Here is a 19938-nt window from a genome sequence, read left to right as displayed (position 1 = left end):
CATGCGCGGCTCCACGGGAAAGAAGTAGCGCCTGCAGAATGGACACAGCTCTCAACCCTCTCTTGGGGCTCTCAGAGCCCCCCAAGCCCCAGAATCCTTGAGCCCCCCTCCCAGCAGCCCCCCACCAGTCCCCGCCCCACCCCGACACTGAGTGACTCAGAAGAGCATGGCAGGTGTGGGACTGACCCCAGGCTTTATTGGGCAGATTCCAGGGAAGGGGGGACAGGCCGCTTGTCGCCCCAGGCCTGGAGACTCCTCTTGTCCGAGCTGACCCCGGGGGGTGGGGCCGGACCACCGTCGCCCTTCAGTTGCTCAGGAAGCAGCCTCGCTTGTGCCACTTCTGGTCACGGACACGGCGCACGGACTGCAGCCGTGGCTGGCTGGCATCCCACTCGTTCCAGTGGCGATACTCTCCCCGTTCCAACACGAACTGGCGCCCGCGGTATCCGGGGAACTCATAGCCGACCCACCTGCCGGAGGTGCCAAGCTCAGGGTGAGTTTGGTGAGCCTGCCTCCAGCTACACTCTTTCCCCTGCCTGAATTCCTCCTTGGCTCCCCAGTGCCCTCAGGATGAGTCCAGGCTCCTCGCCCTGCTCATAAGATATTTCCCAAAACATGGCTAACTTCACCTCTCACTTCTTCTCCTTCACACCCTGTGCTCAAGGCACTTTCATCCTGCTTTCTTCGAAACTGCTAGGTCTCTGAGCCTTTGCACACACGGTTCCTTCTTCCTGGAATCCTCTTCCCAACCTCATCGTCATCCCTCCCCCATTTTCACTCCCATTTTTTACACCTCAATCAGAGGGCTTCTCTTCCAGGCTGCCTCAAGCATCTCTTCTGGGCTCCCAGAGACCCTTGTGCATCTCTCATTACAACCTTGCTCACAGTGAATTGGAACACCTATTTCCTTGTCTGTCTCCCTGCCAGACTTGAGGGAAGGGGCTTGCACTCTACTATATCCCCGACGTAGATGCTCAGTAAAAATCTGTTGAATAAATTATCATCAGGGGGAGTTGGTGCCTCTCAAAATTCAATCCCAGATCACAAGCCCCCAGGTGAGATGAAGCCACTCACAAAGGGAAAATGAACCTAAGGTTGCATTAACAATGATATTAAACCTAGAAGGAAGGAGGTGATGAACTTGCTCTCTTATTTACCATCAGGCCATGCCTAAAGAACTACATACATCTTGGACCCCCCAGTAAAACAGAGCAGGATTGCGAAGGGACCAAGCCCAAACAAACCCCACCCCCACCCCCAGAATCAGTTCAAGGGCCTGGGGGTGTTCAGAAAATGAGTGAAGGCTCAGGTAGGGACAAGCATGGAGAACAGATTTCAGTTGATAAAAAAAAAAGAAATAAAAAATTAAAAACTTTCTACAAGGCAAGGCTGCCTGGAACTCCTGATGGCCCAGGAGTGCAAACAATGGGACATCCTCATCCTGGGGGCTGGGGGGTAGGGATGGGTGGAGGGGCAGCTGACTCAATGGTCCCTCTGGGTCTGGAGGAGCCGCAGACACCAGCCATGTAAGAAACTGTGGATGGAGAGGGTCTGGAGCCAGAGGCAGGACAGGGGCAAGGCTGGGCTGTGTCCCTTACGTCCCGTGGATGGCCTGGATGCTCGCCACGCGGTCCTGGAAGCCATGAGCCCAGAGGCTGGGCACGTCGCCCTCCACTATCTCCATCTTACGGCCGCTGAAAGCTGGGTTCTCAAACAGATGCAGCCTGTGATCTGGACCATCCTGGGAGCAACATCAGTGGGGTGAACCGGCTGCTCCTGAACCCCGAATGGGGGCTCAAGGAGGCTCCAGATGCAGGAAAGAATCAGTGAGCCACCCCGAAGTCCAACAAACAAATCACCCCCACCCCCAAACCTGCTAACTGAGTGATGCAGAGACCCAGGAAACTCCTCCATCCCCAACATGCTGCCAGAGTGATGGGGCCTCGGGAGTTTCTGCCTGAGCTGGTTGAATCAGGAATCCTAGAGCCACAGAGTATGAAACCAGGAGGGGGGCTTTCGGGTCTCCTTCAAGCCCATTATTTAACAGTTGAGGAAACTGAGGCCCACAGCGGGTGGAAGGAAGCCAAAACTGTTCGTGCCTGAGCATCCCTCCTTTCTAAGGTGGATTCTGATTTAAGGTGGACTCAGCTTCCCTCTTCCACTGCCCTCAAGTGGGAGTCGGCTACAGGGATGCAAACAAAGGGCTGGAGCAGCTGGCTGGGGGCCCCGTAGGTGGGAGAGAAGAGGTAAAGCTTCCCTGTGCAGTGTGCCCCTTCCAGGTGTTTGCAAAATGCAAGTGAAGCATTTGAGCTATTTCAAACTTATTTTTTTAAGCTATTTTCTGGACTCAATTTCTTTGACCCACAACTGGACTGTGAGGTTCGGGGTTGCAATAGTTACAAAGGGAAGCTCCGGGGTGGTTCATGCAAGATGTGAACCTGACCCCAAGCCCGGCGCAACCTCTTGTCCCACATCATCATTTAGGTTGGAAATAGGAAGGCCCCTCCCAGGCCAAGTCCTCAGGGGTCACGCCCTTGGCCGAGCTGGTAAAAGAGCTTGGCTGAGCAGCCCCCGGCATGCCCTGCTTCTCGGAGCTCCCTGAAGGGGCGGGGGCTGCACTCACAATGTGCAGAGGCCGGAGGGACAGGAGGCTGTCGCTGTGGCGGCTGTTGGACCAGGCATCCCAGCGGGGATAATCCCCCTTCTCCAGGACAAACTGCTCCCCACGGAAGGCCCGGCGCTCAAATGCCAGCCACCTGGGGGAGGCAAGAGGCTGGGGTCATCTCAGCTGCAGCTGAGACAGGACCCAGGACTAGTGAGGGGTTGGCCCGCGAACTGCTGGTCTTTGACTTCGCACCCTTCCCTGCCACAGGTCCTGCGCTTGTTACTGAACGAGCCCCTGGGACATCCTGGGAACCGTCTGAGCGTCTGGGTCAGAAAAGGTCCCTGAGAAACTATTGTCTGTCCAGCCTCTGGATACAGGCTCAGAAAAGCCCTGAGCATAAGGCCTGGCACACCTTCTCTTCATCTTCCTTTCCTTCCTCATATTGTTATTGTTATGATTATTTTGTTATCTGTTTACATAAAACGCTGAGGCAGGTACCACTATTATCCCCATTTTACAGATGAGCAGACAAAGGCCTCGAGTGTGAAGCACCCTGCCTGCCATCACCCAGATGGCCAGTGCCAGAGCCCAGACGTTCAGTCTGAAGGTGACAATCAAGAGCCATCCCCCAGCCCCCAGCCCTGGCCATCTGCTGGCCGTGTGGACCTGGACAGAACAATTAACCACCGGGCCTCAGTTTTCTCACCTGTGAAATGAGGCTAATAAGAACGGGCCTCTTCCCTGGGGCTATTGTGAAGGCTCAATGATTCAGTGCATATTAAATGTTCACTACGCTAAGTTTTAGCTGTTATGATTGTTATTTATCCTATTCTATTTATTTATTTTTATCTTTTTTTTTTTTTTTTGCAGGCTGTATGGCAGGGTCACATTTCATTCTTTTTCCATGTGAGTATCCCATTATTGCAGCACCATTTGTTGAATTTCTGTTTGCTTGTTTTTTGATTGCTTGTTTGTGTTTTGGGAAGAGCTTGGACCAGGAATTGAACCCGGATCTCTCATATGATAGGCAGGAATTCTACCACGGAACTACCCTTGCACACTCTATTTGTTTTTAAATAAACGCAGTATTTATTTAATTTTGGCAGTCAGAAACTTGTTTTCTATTAATAAACACTGAATATCTAGATTCTAAATAAGGGACTTATTCCGTAAACAAATGTAACGCACCATTTGACTTGATCCTAACTGTTATTTATATTTTTAAGTACCATTTATCAGGCACGGGGCTGGGTGCGGGGTTGGTCAGCCTTGTTCCCTTTCCACGGAACCCTGCTCTTCACTACAGAAATGTACAGCACTAGAGGATTCTCTGGAATCCTTCAAGTCCCTCCTTTTACAGATGGGGAAACTGAGGCGAGAGACGGGAAGAGAGTTTCCATAAGACCCCACAGCCAATGGAGAGCGCAAGCCTGACCCTCCTAACTCAGGGCTGGGAGGCGGGGCTGGGCTGCAGGTACTCACGGCCCCGACTCCACCTGGATGGATCCCACCTTCTCCAGCAGGCTGTCCGTCAGGTCGGAGCACTCAGCAGAGAGCTCACACCGCTTGCCCTGGAAGTTCTCCAGCTCGTACACGGTCACCTGCAAGGCCAGCGTCCTGAGCATCCCGCCCGGGACCGGCCCCCAGTCCCAGCCCTTGCCTCTGCCGGGTGGAGTCTTCCCTGGGGCGGTAGAGGAGGTACCAGCTTCTCCGTCTGGTCTGCTTTGAAGTTAGCACGCTGCAGGCCTGCACTGCCACCTGGTGGCCATTGTGGGGATGCCTCCCTCCCCAACCAATTAATCCATGGGAACTTCCAACCAATTAATCCAGGGGTTGCAACTCAGGCAACTGCAGGGGCCAGCCGGAAACCTCATAGGGTTAAGTGACCCAAGAGTGGACTGTGGGGAAATGGAATCATTTCTGGTCATAAGGGAACACGGACCCCATTTCAAAATGTTTAAGAGACGCCAGAACTGCGTCTTTTCCTTAAGATTCCGTTTCCCCATTAAAATAAAACTTTGTGCAGGACAATTGAAACATCGATTTGCACCCTCTGGGTTGAGCCTTCCACCTGCCCCAGGCTTGGGAGAAACGGGCCTGAAAGCACAAACTGTCATTGTACAAGGGCCCAGGAGAAATCTGCATTGATTGTTTTATATGAACCAGAGAGGATCAGAAAAGGTAAGTCACTTGCCCCAGGCCACACAGCAAATTAAATGGAGGACCTGGGATTCACTCTTTTTCACTAGCTCTTTTCTCTCGCCCATTGAAGCCCATAGATGACAAAAGGAGGCAGCAAGGGACAGTAGGAACACCTTCCCAGTGGGCAGCTGCCTCTGGGATTTGCCACCTCCTAGCACACCAGTAGTGGCCTTAGAAGCCACTACTCTGACCCTGCGGTGTTCCTACAAGGAAATCAGGGGGCAGGCAGGGCAAGGCTTGCCCAAGTCACTGGAGAATCATGCTCAGAGCCAGGCAGTCCTCTTCGCTGCCCTTGCCCTCAGCCTCCTGCCTGGCCTCATCCATTCTCATTGAAGGCACCAGAACATTCTGAGAAAATGCCCCTGCCCCTATTTGTCCCCTTAAGTCCACCTATCCTCAGATCCTGTCTCAAATTCAGGCCCCCAGGGATGCTTTCAAAAGAGCAAAGCCAACAAATTCGAAGTAGAACTCAATTTCTTGAGCACCTCCCTGTGTTAGCTGGCCACGTGAATAGCATTTTCATTCAGCTCTCACATCAGCTTTGGGGCCATAAAGATGAGGCTGCTGAGGCCTTTGTAGGAGGGCAAGGAACTGGACCGAGGTCAGAGCTTGAAGCCACAGCTCCGGAAACTCCAGAGCCTCCATGCTCCTGTTGAGGCAGACAGGGTGCTTGTGAACAGTCTCCTTTTGCAGATAAGGGGAGAGAGGAGGGATGATGCACAGCGGGGGAGGGACCCAGCCAGAGCCGTTTTCTGTTCTCCAGGCCTGGCTGGAAGGGCTGCTGTTCCCTTCCTAAGCGGCTGCTCTTGGCCGTGAAGCTGTGCTCTCAGGTTCAAGGGCAGCCTGGCCCTGGTGCCCCTGGCTCCACCCTGACCAGTACCTTGTAGCCGCCCCCAAGGCCTCCATGGCTCTTGCCAGCTGCAGCCTGCTCCGGCGCTCCGTGCTGCTCCGCCATCTCCTAGGAGCACCTCTGCCTTCGAATCAAAGGAAATGCGTCGCCAGGTCCGCCCCGGGAGAAGCCCGGTGGATCTGGAGTTGAGGAAGGGCTATAGGACCTTGCTGTCTGTGGGACACGGTTGGACCTCACCACTTACGGTTGGTCAGTCATTCAGCAAACACCCACTGCACACCCAGCATGAACCACGTGGACTGGGGCTGCCACTGCAAGACCCCCATTTGACAGAAGGGAACCCAGAGGTCCTGCGAAAGAAAGCCACTTCCCCGAGGCATGCAGGGAAGAAGCAGCTGGGGCTGGACCTGACTCCAAAGTCCTTTCCTCCCTACCTGGCTGCAACTGCAAACAGGGTTCTGAGAGCTCTATGCGGACACGCCCGCTCTGGGCCCTGGTCAGAGAGGGGCTCCGGGGGCCTCATCTATGAGGCCACTCCCACCTCACGTTCCAGCAGTTCCAGTTTGGTTCATTTATCCCATCACTCACCAAAGATTCATGAGCACCATCTCGGGCCCAGGCCCTGCGCTGGGTAATGGGACGAACCAGGAGACCACAGATGGTGGGGGATGGACAGACAGACAGACAGCTAGAGAAAGCATGACACAGAACCAGGTCCTCAGGTACCTGTTCCAGCCCAGTTTCCATGCACTCAGTTATTCATTCCATAAGCACGTGTTGAGCACTTACTATGCACCAGACATTTAGAGGCACAGACAGTCACCCGTCCTTGTCACGGAGATGTGACACACGTACCAGGCTCCTGCAGTCACGCCTGAGGATTCTCATGATGGTTGCATGGGCAGACACATGAGGATGGTTCTCCAGTTTATCAGCATGCACACACATAGACACACACAAACACACCTGCCCATTCCAGACATCTGCAGTTGTCCAAAAGGCACCACGTTTATGCCCCCGAACACCCCGTTACACACACGGCTCTCTGGCACGCGCTTCTGCTCTGCACAGCCATGGCCCATGCAGGAGGTGTGACATCTGCATGCATGAAAAGCCTGTGGGATGTCTGTGCCTCCGCAGGCGACAGGGCTTGCTCCAGCTCATGGAGGGCTCTTGGGGGAACTAGGCTGCCCCCAATTTCCCCTCTTCTTTCTCATGCATGATGTCTTCAGAGACCCCGGCCCCAAGCACATGCCTAAGCATTCACAGACCATGCTAGTCCCCAGCTCCTCCACCCCACGCTGGGCTCAGAGACCATCTCGGGTCCTCTCGCTCAGCTTCAACTCTTACGTGAATCCCAGCATTTGCAGCGAGCCAGCAGGGCATGCCCCATTGACGCTCGCCCAGGTCTGGGTAACTCCTGCCTCCCCACCAAACCACCCATCCTGGAATGAACCTGCTGCTGTGGCCTCAGGAAGAAGAACAGAGCGACCAGGACCGTCAGGAGACTCAGCCTACCCCTGGAAGGAGCGTCCTATTTATGGGTGCTTTCTGACAGCCCAGCACATCCTGGCCTGCTGAGGCAGCACCCTGTCCTCCCGATCCTCTCCGGATCATTTCACTCCAATAGCAGCTTCAGGGCGGCCTCAGAGCCCCTTTTCCTCAGCCACGGCCCCTGGTGACTCCCTGGGGACAGATGGACCTCATCAGCTTTGTGGGAAGCTGGATGATGCTGGGTGGCGGGGGGGGCATTGGGGTGCACGGCTCTCCTGTAGCCCCCCAAATCCATCCTGCGGTTTCTCGGTGCCACCATCTTCCTGCCGGAGTGCACAACACCCTTAGCAAAGCTCCAGTTCTCCTAATGAGGGGGCCCCAGAATCCCTCAAAGTGAGTTTTCCATGTGCCACGTGGCCTAAATTTTAAGTCAAACACATCACCTCCAAATTGGGTGTAAATCTAGCCAGGCATTTCCACGGGATGCTGGTACAGATGCCCAGCTTTAGTTCTTCCCCACGGAAGGCAGGTAAGAATAACAGCTGCAGTTTATTGAAGACCGGCTACATGCGAGCCGCTGTGCCAGCTGTGCGGGCTGTGTTTCACCCTCCCAGCCCCCTTTAAGGGAGGAATTCAGATCCCTCTTTTGTAGATGGTGAAACCAAACTCACAGAGATGGAGTCACTCACCCAGGGTCATGCAACGGAGAGGAGGATGGTGTGGCCTGCTCCACGGCCCTGCACTTAGCCACAATAGAAATAAAGGTGATTGCCACCGTCAGCTTACTCACGGCCAAGGGAAAAAGGATTCATGCATATTTATTTATTATTTTGGTTTATTTATTTGGGGGGCATGTTCCAGGAATCGAACCGGGTCTCTGGCACGGCAGGCGAGAATTCTGCCCCCGAGCCCCCATTGTACTATTCAATTCATGCATTTTTAAAGTGTCAAGCAATGTATAATTTTGCCTGGGATGGGTACTTAATAAATAATCACTGAATGAATAAAGTAGTGAGGGAGTAAAGGAATGAACCATTCAAGCAACAGGTGTTTTTTTGGTTGTTGTTGCTGTTTGTTTTTGGCTAAAAAAAATCCTTAAGTTGACCTAAAACCCAGGGATCCCACATCTACCAGGGGCAGGGTTTTGGGGGCGACAGCTGAACGCTGGCCTCAGACTGACCTGTATGATGTCTTGGGGGAGGTTCCTGGAGATGTCCGAGCCATGTTCTCTTCGTTCGTAAATGGAGAAACTTCTCTCCAGGCGAGTTATAGAGAGATGCTGAAGGCATCTCAGCACAGTGTCTGTTACTTTATTATTTTGATTCCCTGTGGAATCTAGTGAACATCAAGGAATGGACCACTTTCTGTGGAGGTCATGGGAAGCAGAGTTGGTTTTGACCCCTTACGTTGTGGTGAAGATGCCACCTGCCAGGAGTATCGGAAGGAAGATGGAGGTGGGGACAGCATAGCAGGTAGAGTCTCTCCCACCGGATTCTGGGCACATTCCCTCAAACCACGGTTCCCAACCTTGGTTCCACTGACGTCTGGGGCAGGACAAGTCTCTGTTGTGGGGGGGTTGTCCTGTGCATTGTAGGATGTTGTGTGGCATCCCTGCCCCGTGGCAACCAGTAGAACCCACCCCCTTTGTGACAACCAAAAAGCTTTTCTAGACAATGCCTCTAGTCCCATTTGAAAACCACTACCTTAAACTCTTGCCCAGTGTGGTAGTTAGATTCAGTTGTCAACTTGGCCAGGTGACGACACCTAGTTCTGTTGCTGTGGACATGAGCCAATGGTACGTGAACCTCATCTGTTGCTAATTACATCTGCAGTCGGCTAGGAGGCATGCCTGCTGCAGTGAATGATGTTTGACTTAATTGGCTGGTGCTTAAATGAGAGCCCAATGTAGCACAGCCCAAGCAGCTCAGCATTCCTCATCTCAGCACTCGCAGCTCTGCCCAGGCCTTTGGGGATGCAGCAAGGAATCACCCCGGGGAAAGTTGTTGGAACCCAGAGGCCTGGAGAGAAGGCCAGCAGAGATCACCCTGTGCCTTCCCACATAAGAAAGAACCTCAGTTCAAAGTTAGCTGCCTTTCCTGTGAAGAACTAACAAAGTAAATCCCCTTTTATTAAAAGCCAATCCGTCTCTGGTGTGTTGCATTCCAGCAGCTAGCAAACTAGAACACCCAGTAATGTCCATATCCCAATACGTTTTTGGTTGAGAACCAGGGCTCTGAGCTACCACACAGCCAGGAAGTGCTGGAATGAGGACCCAACCCCGCGTCAGAGTAAACTGAAATTCTGCCATGATTTCACAGTTTCCCATTGTGGTGGGGCATTCTCTCCCAGGGCACAGCCGCCCCTTCCTGCTTCCCCACCCGGGGCTCGGCAGGGACAAGGGTTGACTCAGCCGGCCAGGGGCTGTGCCTGTGGGCAGTCAGCCACACATTGATACACCAACGCCTCTGGTGCAATTTGCATCAAAGCTTTATTTGCTATTTTCATAGTCTGAATGCAAACACTTGTTCATGCAAAGGTCATCTTGTTTCCTTGTGGCCGACCAGCTTTCCTATTGCACCTCTGAGCATATGAAACCTTTTTACAGTTATAAAATATAAAAGCACTTGTAGACATCCAATACTCTGTGGGGTCCAGGAAGCTCCCTTTCCTTTTAACATGAAAAATATAGGCTTTTATAGATGAGTCCTCAGTCACAATTCTTGGTGGGGTTGGATAAAGTGCTTCTTGTCTGCCTTCCATTCAAACTTCGAGAGCTTGAGAGTTCATAAGGCAATTCCAAGAACACCAGCAGGCAGGAGGCTTAGCTTTCTTACGCAAAGAACTTGAGTTCATTTTCTACCCTGACTCAGATATCTGAGGAAGGAACCCAGAATAATGATTAGGAAAATATATACTCTCTTTATATATATATTTCCCATCTTACAAAGCATTTTCAGGGTCACAATCATCTGAGAAGTATGTAACTTCTAGGATATTGGTCTGATTTAGGAAACAACATAGTATAAAATTATCTTCCATAACACAATATATTACTTTTGTGAGTCCCTTATTTACAGGATCTCTAAGGCTATGTGGAGTGAGATCATTAAAAAGCTCAGGTTCGTCTTTAGACAGCAGAATCGTTAGTGGACGAGATGCTGCCAGATGCCGCCAGGGATTGTCAAGAAAGGGCCGGCCTAAGTCATGGGAAAAAGTGTCCGGCACCAGGTGTGAAGTTAGCTATGTTAGGAAGCGGGTTCTGGGAGGGCCAAGGGGAGAGGCTCAGAGGAGTCCATTTCCATCCAGGGCTAACTTGCTAGACACTTCAGCCTGCCTTTCCCCAGCAGAGAGCCTGGATTCTTGCCTCTGTCCTCCTACCCTCTGGCAGAGATCAACCCATGAAATAAAGAAGACTCTGGAGAGGTGATGGGGCCATAGGCGACGCAGCCTGGCTGAGACCCTGCATACGATGTCTACTTGCCTTATCGGTGGCTTTATGAGCCCAGAACGCCAGTGAGTGACTCTCAGGAGCTTCTGGGCACAGAAGCTTGGCTCCCTCATGCCCTAAGGGGATGGAGCCCAAGGCAGGTTCCCTTCCGGGTGAAGAGTGGGGGTCCTGTCCGCTTCACCAGCCTCCCTCCACCTCAATACTGCCCCTCCTACCCCAAGGAATCCCGAGACCATGGGACTTTGTTTTAACACATGGTGGAATGAGAGGGGAAGTGGGGAGGGAGAAGGCACATTCAGAGGCCAGAAGATTTCTCGATTGCCGTGGTGACCTGCCACCGTGTTAGCTTTTAAATTAGGGGACGAGGATCATTTCTCAGTGGTTGGAGCCTATCCCCCACTTCTGCTGTTCCTCTCAAAGCTCGCCCCGAATCCCACTTTACACGAAGGCAACAGTGATTCTGGCTTCCTGTGTTAAGGGACAGGGTTGCGTGGGTCCGAGGGGCGACAAGCAGTGAAGGAGAGGCTAACTGCCTTCCGTGAAGGCCGAATCACCTTTAAGAAAGTGTTTCGTTTTGGAGGTGATCAGATGGCACATGTGTGGATTTTCAGCTTTGAAATTATGCCTGACTCCCAGAGCAATGAAAATCTTGGCAGAATAAACCAGCAAGGCAGCTCTCGGCACGCTAAGGGATTTTCCAAACCTCTAGCTCAGCATCTAAGGTTTTGTGCCTCAGGCTTCTGCCCACGTCTAGCCTCTCTCCTTAGCTAGGCCCTGCAGCCTGCCTCACATCTTGGGATGCACAAAGGAAAAGACATTTGTCTGAAAGCATGTGACCTAACTCACAGCCCATGGAAAACACCTCCACCTGATTGTCGTTTCCCTGAATCCTGGACAACCTGAGGCTGTCAGGTCAACTTCACTTGCAACTTCCAACATTCTAGACACCGTGATTTCTCATACCAGGACTTCTCCGGCAGAACTGAGGGATTCTCCACAACAATGATTTTCAATTCCTTGCCACGGAATTTCACAGCCCAAAAGGCTCTGTTTCATCAGGCAAGATGAAGAAGGATATTTACTGGAGGGGTAAATGAAACAGATTTACGAAATGACAAGTGGCCAAAATGCTGATGAGCAAAGAGGAGAGAGAGAGAAGAGAGAGAGAGATGGTACATGGGTGGGAGTTTGCATTCTGTAAGACTCTCATTTAAGGAGACCAAAGGCCCAGGGAAGGAGAGTTGGGGGCGGGGGGCAGTGCTGGGAGCAGGTGACTTATGATTGCACACAAATGATTAAGGCATATTAAGTTAGTTTAGGAGACAATAGATTTCCAAAGAAGGCTCCAGGCATACTCAAGAAATCAGCACATGACACCTTGCTTAGTTCTTTAGAGCTCACCCAGTTTAGGAAGAGGAGAAGAAATAGGTAAGCTGCATACCAGCAAAGGTCCCTGGTATCAGTTACCTCTAACTTCATTGCACTTATCATAAGGGGGATTCCGAGGTCATAGAAAGCACCAAAGGGGTTGCTCCTAACCCATTTGATTTGCAGTACTGGAGGAGATGATGCTGCTAAAAATAAAAGGAGGGGCAAGGACTTCCAGGGCTTGCCCCAGTCAGTTTCAAGAAAATTAAATGGAGTTTAATTTCTAATCAAGGTGTGAGCGGTTAGGCAAAGGGTCACTAGGTCAGTCTCATTTCCAAGTGTCCTTTCCTGTCAGAGATGCTTGGGCTAAGACAGGACTAATTAAGAATGCACACGTTTGCATGAAGAGTCTCAATGCATTCACCAAACGGAACAGGTCCTTTACCATGGCCTTCCCACCTGAAGGAAAGAAAGAAGCAGCCAAGAAAAGAATTTGGAGTTGAAATACTAGGAGAGTGTCTTTGAAAGGGGGCTTATTGATTTCGAAAACCACCACATGAAAATTGTTATAAAGCATGAACTAGAACTTAAAAAAAAAATCAACTAAAGCAGTCCTTGGAGCATTTAAAACCCCAGTGGCCACCGAGAACGTATTACTAACTTAGGGAATGATCAAAATACAAACGATTATCAGTGTCCAAACGCAGATGCCTGAGGTGTCCGGCTGCAAAAGCTGAGCTAATGACAGGTTGTAAGGGCAACAGGGCTCAGTGGGAAACACCCGGCAGCCGCTGTCCGTGGTGCTGAACCGCTCTCCCCACTACCACCCACGGCACAGCGTTTTGGCAAAACTGGAGATTGCTGCTGACTCCAGCCTCTCAACTCCAAGAAGGTGAAAATGTGGAGAAGGGAGATAACAGAGGGGGAGAAGAGACAGGAGGACACATGGAGACTCTTGGAGAGGTGACCAGGAAGAACAAAACCATAGTTTGATGCCATTTGCAAATAATGGAATTTATCATGAAAGACTCTCCCCTTTGGGAAGTTGGGTGGAGGAGGAGTGACCCCCATCCAGCCAGTGCTGTGCCTGTGTCTGTTAGGAAATTCATCGCCGGGACCCCTCAGCAGTTATGAGCTTCCCCGTGAACTGCCTAGGCATATTTCTCACCTATGGCAGTCTCCCAGGCAAGGTTGGCACAGAGTATAGGACAAACTACAGGCATGGTGGGGGGCCAGTCAAGCAAGTCGGGGGGTGTTTGCTGGAGCCTTGGACATCAGAGGTGGAGGAGGCTGGTGTTGCGGATTTTCCAAAAGAAGGACAGTGTAGAGAGTGCCTGGAGGCCACAGGAGGTCTCAGAGATTCCTAGGAATGAGTTTATAGCTAGCAAGGAAAAAAAAGAAGACAAAGGCAAGTTTACCCTTCATCATCTAGCAGCTGGCACTTCTCCCCAGAGCGTCTGATCTGAAGCTACCCTCTTACCTGAATCTGAACCCCAAAAAGCATTTGGCCAGGTGGAGTTACAGGAATAGAAGAAAGAGGTGAGAAGAAAGAGAAAATACCCTTTACTCATGCATTTGTTCTGAGGCCAATTTGGAGTCTGCAGCCCAGGTGGGTGTTTTAAAAAAGACCCTGGTAGAAGAGAGAGATTGTCTGGGTGGGTCTAGTGAACCTATGAGGCCAGGGGGCAAAGGTCACCTCATAGAAACCAGAGTTCAAATGAAAAGAAATTGGGAAATATATACAAGGGTGACAAACGAGCCTTTTGTAAAAAACTAGGGATAAGATAACCTGAGGTGATTGGATACTTCAAAACAAACGATTCACACTTCTCCCCTCCCATCCCTTAACATAAAAACATATAAACATATCAAGTTTCAAAGGAAATTGGCTGAATTATTGCTTTATCACCTTCTAAAGCAAACAAAAATGATTTACAATGAAACAGGCCAAGGATGCCAGCAGCCCCACCAAAAGGATAAATAGGAGAATGAAGATGGGATGTTTAAAAAAAAAAATCAGAACTGCTGATTCTTTGAGGGGGAGGAAGCAACTTGCCAAAAAAACAAAAAAAAGCAATCAGAAACTCCGATCCGGGGGTGTTGCCTTGGTCTGAGGGTACAGCAGGAAACATTTGAATGGTTTGATCTTCCTTGGAAATGGCCTTTCAAGGGAGACCTGCCCCGGGATGTGGGGGCAGAGGCGCGATCCCAATTTGGGCTGTTTTTCAGAACCCAGAGAGGCAGTGCAGCTTTGCACTGATTTTCCAGGAACTGCTGACAACGTCTACGGTGGTTAGAATTGCAGCTTTTTGCTTCAAGTACACAACCACCAGCATGGACGTTCCGGGGAGCCTGGCTGCTCTCTGGGGGAGAGTCCAAGTGCTTGTGGCAGGGTGGCCTTCCTTTCCTGATCTGGAAGAATCTGTCAGGGGTGGGGGTTGCGGGGCAGCGCCCCCACCCCCCGCCGGCAGGTGGGCGGCCCCCAGGCAGATAAGCACTGTGCAGGTAGGGACAGCAGCGGCGCGGCCTCCTCTCCGGGGTCTGTCGGTTAAGGCTTCTGTTAATTGGACGTGGGCAGCGTGCCCTGTCTGCAGAGAAAGGGACAGTCTTCGTTCAGCAGTGAGAACATTTGGCCCCACCTCTTTCAAAGATTCGGCCTCAAAACCTTTTCTGATATTCTCCTTGAAAGCCAAACCCATCAGCGATGGTCTGGGGGCTGGGGGGAGGAGGTGTTCTGGGGAGGGTTTGGGAGAGGAAGGTGATGGGAACCCCGATACAGGGGACTGAACGTGCAGTTTAGGGTGAAATCAGGGTTCCAGACCTGGTCCTGACCTTAAGTTTCCTCAAATGGATTGCTGGAGACATATGAGCTCTCACTCCTGCAGAATACAGGATAAACAGAGGTCTATGAATCTTGATCAGAAACCCTTGAGAAGTGATTTGTTTGGGAATTTAGAATTTTTTTGGAGTTTTATCTATATCTATCTAAATCTCTATATCTCTATCCATCTCTCTCTCTCTCTCTATATATATATATATATGTATATACATACACACACATACACATACCTATTATATATATGCATACACATACACACACATATATAAAGCAACATACGAATAGATACACGTATATTATGCGAAACCTCACAGTCAGCTCATTATGAACCTGCAGTATACTCTGTGAATATTCATATAAAGTGCGGGAAGGGAAAAGAGTACAAATAGCATTATGTCCGTCCAGGTCATGTTGGACTGAGTTATAAAGCTGTTTTCAGAGCTTTTTGCATTTCAGGATTGAGGATAAGGGACAGTGGGTCTCTGGCGCTAATCATGTCCAAGCTGATATTTACAGAGCCTGCACCATGTGCCCTTATTCTGAGGACTGCCAGCACGACACTCGGCCCCACAGTTCACATGCATTCACACTGAACCCTCACAATCACTCGGTGACATGGGCACTGTCACCCCATTTTACAGATGAGGAAACTGAGGTTCAAGGTCATTTGGAACCTAAACCAGGGAGTATCTAAAATGTTTGATGTCTCAATAATAGTTATTCACAAATTAATTTCTAGTTACACAGGCTCTACATGAATACATTGCCCACATAAGCATTTGAATATATATGGATTAAATGAAAACTCCTGTAGATGCCCCTGCCCTTTCATTTTATAGAAGGGGATTGAGACACAGGGCTGGGCAAGTGGATGAGCCCAGAGCCTGAGTTATTTAATTTTCCCATTCAGGGCCTTTGATCTATCCCAGGCTACCCAACTTTGTTTTTTTCCCTAAATGGAAACAGATTATCGCCCCCTCTCCCCTTTCTGTAGCTTCTCTGTCTAGGACAAAATCACTGAAGCTTTGCCTCCTGCCTAGGCTCCCTGCTCCCTGGATGGCAGGCTCTGCACAGGTTTCCTCACCAGAGCCCCTTCTCACCTCGTCAAGCTTGATTCTCATACAGGCTTTGCCTCTTCTTGGATTTCAGCTCCTTTAGCCACTGGGGAGAGGGCTCTTCTGACCTGAAACCACAAATCCAGGGAGCATCAGGCATGAGCTAGACTGAGGGCTTCTTGTGGGTAGGGCTTTGCGGTGCCAGACTCGCCATCCTCTGTGACGAGCCTGCCCCACCCCACACCCCAAGTCCAGGTACTCACAGGTGGCCACGATGCTCACCTTAACAGGAAGGAAGGATTAACCAAGGTGCCCAGCAATGGGGGATGTTGAATAAATCATGGTACATCATTCTATGAAATATTCTGCAGCTATTAAAAATCACATTTATATAAAACTATTCCCATCTATCTCTCTGTCACCCAAACAGTCACCCTTCCATTGCCCTATCCATGTAAATGCCCATAAGACACTGAGGGATAGCATGCTTACCAAATGTTCATGCTGATTATTTTGGGGAGGTGAGGTCATCTTAAACTTATAAAATCAAAGTACAACATAAACACGCAGAAAAGTACTCAAATCCTATGTGCACAGCTCAATGAAGTCTCTCTAAGTGAATGCTCTTGGGTCACCACCATCTAAATGGTAACATTTTTGAGTGTCTTTTTTTTACTTTTCTTTTGATTTTCTATGTTGTCAGAATTTCTTGTAGTAAGAATGTATCATTTTAATAAAAATAAAACAATAAAATCATTATTCTTAAGATTTTTTTCCAAGGAAAAAATCATGCTTACAAAGACTGTTTAGTGGGATGAGAAAATGTTCACATGCAACATGAAACGTAATAAGGAAAAAGCACAGAGACATTGTGATATCAACTATGTCACAAACAAATGGAAAGCAAGCAAATAGAGCGGAAGGAATGATACCCAACATCAACAGTGGTGGTCTTTGGGTGTAGGAGTATGGATTTTTTTCCTGCTTTAATTTTTAAAATATTTTCTAGATAGGTTCTACTTTTGCAGTCAAAAACAATCATACAGCAGGCCACAGTGGCTCAGCAGGCAGAGTTCTCACCTGCCATGCCGGAGACCCGGGTTGGTTTCCCGGTGCCTGCCCATGCAAACAAAAAGAAGCATACACAGGTCCGGACTTATTTTGATCTCAGAGAAAGTTCCCAAGGCTGCAGACCTGGAGGGCTCAGGGATGGGCTGGCCGGTTGCAGAGGGGTGGTGGGGTGGTGGGAAGTGGTGACTACAGCCTGGGGGCCCAGGAGGCCTTGGGAATGAGGATGTGTAGGAGAGACCCCCTGGGCAGACAGGGGTCTAGGGTGCCCCAGACTTCAGCCAAGCCTTGCCTGAGGGTGAAGTCACAGGCCAGGCCTTCAAGGTGCCTCTGGGACTCTGGCCTGGGAGCTTCTCCAGCGGGGGAGGAACGCAGAGCACCCCAGGACTCTGGAGCTGGCCTTGCAATTGTGGCATTCCCGGAACAAGGGTGGTACCATCTCAGATGTGGCCCCAGCTCTCTCTCCCCTCCTGTCCCACTGCTTCTCCCAGCCTGTCCCATGCCCTGGGAATGTGCAATGCCTACGGCTCCCAGGCATACCAGGCCTCGTGCCCTGGGAACCTTCACGCTGCCCCTTCGCCCAGCCAAAGCCGACTGGCCCATCGTGACTCAGCTTGGGCAGCTCCTTCTCTGCAAAGCCTTTTTTTTTTTTTGCTTTTTAATAAAATGGATTTACTATAAACATATTTAGTTAAGGCAGCATATAGACTGAAAAATACAATTCACCATCATACATTTCACACAAAGGTATAAAAATAACTAAGTTCAATAGTTCAGGAAAAATAAACATCACGTAAACTACATCATGAAAAATGTCCAAGGAGTTCTGATCCATTAAAATACTCTATTTTTAGTCATTATTATATATATATAAAGGGGATCAAAGTTGGGCAGTTATATAGTCCTAGCGACAGGTCTCCTTCTTTCTTCATCTTTCTTCTCAGAATTCCTCCACCCTCAAAACCTCAACCCTGAGAGCCACTTTCAAAACTCCTATGACTCCACTGCATCTTGTGTTTTTGCTGTCCACACTTGGCAAAGCTTCTGCAAAGCCTTTTTGACATTGTGTTTGATGTTCTCAAGTCTGGGTGAGGAGTCTTTCCTCTATAACCGGGGTCAGCAAGTTTTTTTCTTGAAAGGCCAGATAGTAAATTCTTTTGCCTTTGCAAGTCATACGGTCTCTGCTGCAACTTCTCAACTCGGACGTGTGGTATGAAAGGAGCTACAGTTGTAGTGTGAAAGGCAGTATGAAAATGAACACATGTGGGTGTGTTATAGTAAGATTCTATTTACAAAAACAGACTTAGGCCAAATTTGAGGTGCAGGCTGCAGTGTGTCAACCTATCACAGCACTTACCCTATTGCAACACTAGCATCATGATTAAATGCTAAATTTTACACATGAAGAGGTAAATCATAATAAGAATCCCAGCTATCCTTCAGTGAGCACTTTCCCGTGTCAACCCCACTGCCAAAGACTTTACACACACTACCTCGTTTCATCTTTACAACGACCCTGGGAAGTCAGGATGGTTAGCAAGACCCATTTTACAGGTGAGATAACTGAGGCTCAAAGAGGTCAAGTGACTTTTTTTTTAAGGTTATGTAACTTTTAGGTGGCACAGCTAGGATTAAACCCCAGTAGTCAGATTTTAGGGCCCAGCTCTTAACCTCCACCCTAAGTTGCTGAAATGACCTGGTCTGAGAGCCCCAATGGGGCAATAACGCTGCTATGCTCATCTCTGCATCTAACAGGCCAAGCTTGAGGGCACCTGAACTGAACTAAGCTTGTGCAACCTCGCTGTGCCCTTCCATCCACCTTCCCACATCTCCGGGTTCTCTGGAGACAAAGTTGCTTTCCTGGAGAGGAAGATGAGAGAGAACACTTTAGCTTCACCTCTCTCTTGAGAGGCTTGGATCTCTCAGTCAATTTCCCAACAGCAGGGCTCTGGATTTCCATGCGGGTGGAATCAGGGAGGATGGAGGAAGTGATTCCTAGCCCCCTTTCCCCACCCCCACTGTATTCTTTAGATATTAGAGTATGGAGAGTTCATTTTGAACAAGGCTTCTGCAGCTAGAGAAGAAAAAAAGTTGAAATTCCCCTTCCATTCAGCTCTAAAACCTACTCAAACACGTTTGCCACAAATACATCCTGAGTTTGGGAGGGGAGGGGCCTTCCTGCCTTAAGCTCCCTCACCTCTCGTCTTTCTCCATGCTGGACGGCAGGACGCGGCTGCCCAGCACCCCAGGCTGGAAGGGGGACTTGGGGCTCTTGGGCTGGGAGTTCCAACTGGGGGTCTCTCCAGGACTGTCTGCTTCGTGCCTCTTGTGCAGCTGAGCCTGGGGAGAGAAGAGAGGCGAGTCTGTAGACTGGTCTGGGAAAGGGGCCCATGCATAGGACTGTCACTGCACGGCAAGCCCTCTGAAAAGGAGCAGGCCCCAGAGTCATTATAGACTAGGCAGAAAACAGGGGAAGTGGGGTGGGGAGATGCCGTCTGACCTCAGGGGCTGAGAAAAATGGGAGTCAGGCTCCCGTTCTAAGCAGCCACCCTTGAACACTGAGCTCAAATAATAACAACCCCCTGGAAATGTGACACACAAATGGAGACAGTTATCTTTTGCCAAAAAGTCACTATTTATGGTGTTCTGGCACTTGCCATGCCATCTCATTTAATTTCATTAGAATCCCGAGATGGAGAGAGTGGACTCATCTCAGAGATGAGGTCCAGAAATATTTTTACTTTTTCCTATATCCACATAAATGAAATGAAGGTTTTGACCATGCTACATTCCCATAGGAAAATGGATTTTCACCCATTTATGGAGGGTGTTTGGGGAATGAAATAACTTAAAGTGGTAGACACAAAATTCCATTTGGTGCTTACAACTCAACAACAAAAAGACAAACAATTCAATTAAAAATGGGCAAAGGACTTGAATAGACATTTCTCCAAAGAAGACATACAAATAACCAAAAAGCATGTGAAAAGATGCTCAACATCATTAGCC

General features: G+C 49.8%; 2 protein-coding genes across 11 annotated transcripts in view; both read right to left on the bottom strand.

Annotated features, from left to right (window-relative positions):
- Positions 1-206: 206 nt before the first annotated feature.
- CRYBB3 (crystallin beta B3) lies at positions 207-5762 on the bottom strand. Its single transcript, XM_077159126.1, has 5 exons — positions 5688-5762; positions 4088-4206; positions 2624-2756; positions 1599-1741; positions 207-470 (listed from the first exon to the last, which is right to left on the bottom strand). The coding sequence occupies exons 1-5, from the start codon at positions 5760-5762 to the stop codon at positions 305-307; spliced, it is 636 nt and encodes a 211-aa protein (XP_077015241.1). The 3' UTR covers positions 207-304.
- An 8078-nt stretch (positions 5763-13840) lies between these two features.
- KIAA1671 (KIAA1671 ortholog) overlaps positions 13841-19938 on the bottom strand; it is a 189306-nt gene continuing 183208 nt past the window's right edge. For all 10 annotated transcript variants that reach the window (XM_077160676.1, XM_077160680.1, XM_077160679.1 and 7 more), the window contains 3 exons: positions 19127-19269; positions 15907-15989; positions 13841-14555 (listed from right to left, as the gene is read on the bottom strand). In XM_077160676.1, the coding sequence (XP_077016791.1) occupies positions 15911-15989; positions 19127-19269 (222 nt within the window). In that variant the 3' untranslated portion in view covers positions 13841-14555; positions 15907-15910. The remainder of the gene's footprint in view (positions 14556-15906; positions 15990-19126; positions 19270-19938) is intronic.

Source organism: Tamandua tetradactyla, chromosome 5, assembly GCF_023851605.1.
Source record: "Tamandua tetradactyla isolate mTamTet1 chromosome 5, mTamTet1.pri, whole genome shotgun sequence".
In the NCBI taxonomy this organism is placed as follows: domain Eukaryota; kingdom Metazoa; phylum Chordata; class Mammalia; order Pilosa; family Myrmecophagidae; genus Tamandua; species Tamandua tetradactyla.
Note: the sequence above shows the minus strand (reverse complement) of the source record. Positions and strands in the feature narration are given on the sequence as shown.

What these genes read in the sequence shown, in the direction of transcription:
- CRYBB3 (XM_077159126.1), bottom strand. Translation starts at nt 5,762, where the DNA reads ATGGCGGAGCAGCACGGAGCGCCGGAGCAGGCTGCAGCTGGCAAGAGC. An exon ending in ATCCAGGTGGAGTCGGGGCC is followed by an intron (nt 2,757 to 4,087) that starts GTGAGTACCTGC and finishes TGCCTCCCCCAG; the next exon opens with GTGGCTGGCATTTGAGCGCC. An exon ending in ATCCAGGCCATCCACGGGAC is followed by an intron (nt 471 to 1,598) that starts GTAAGGGACACA and finishes CACCTCCGGCAG; the next exon opens with GTGGGTCGGCTATGAGTTCC.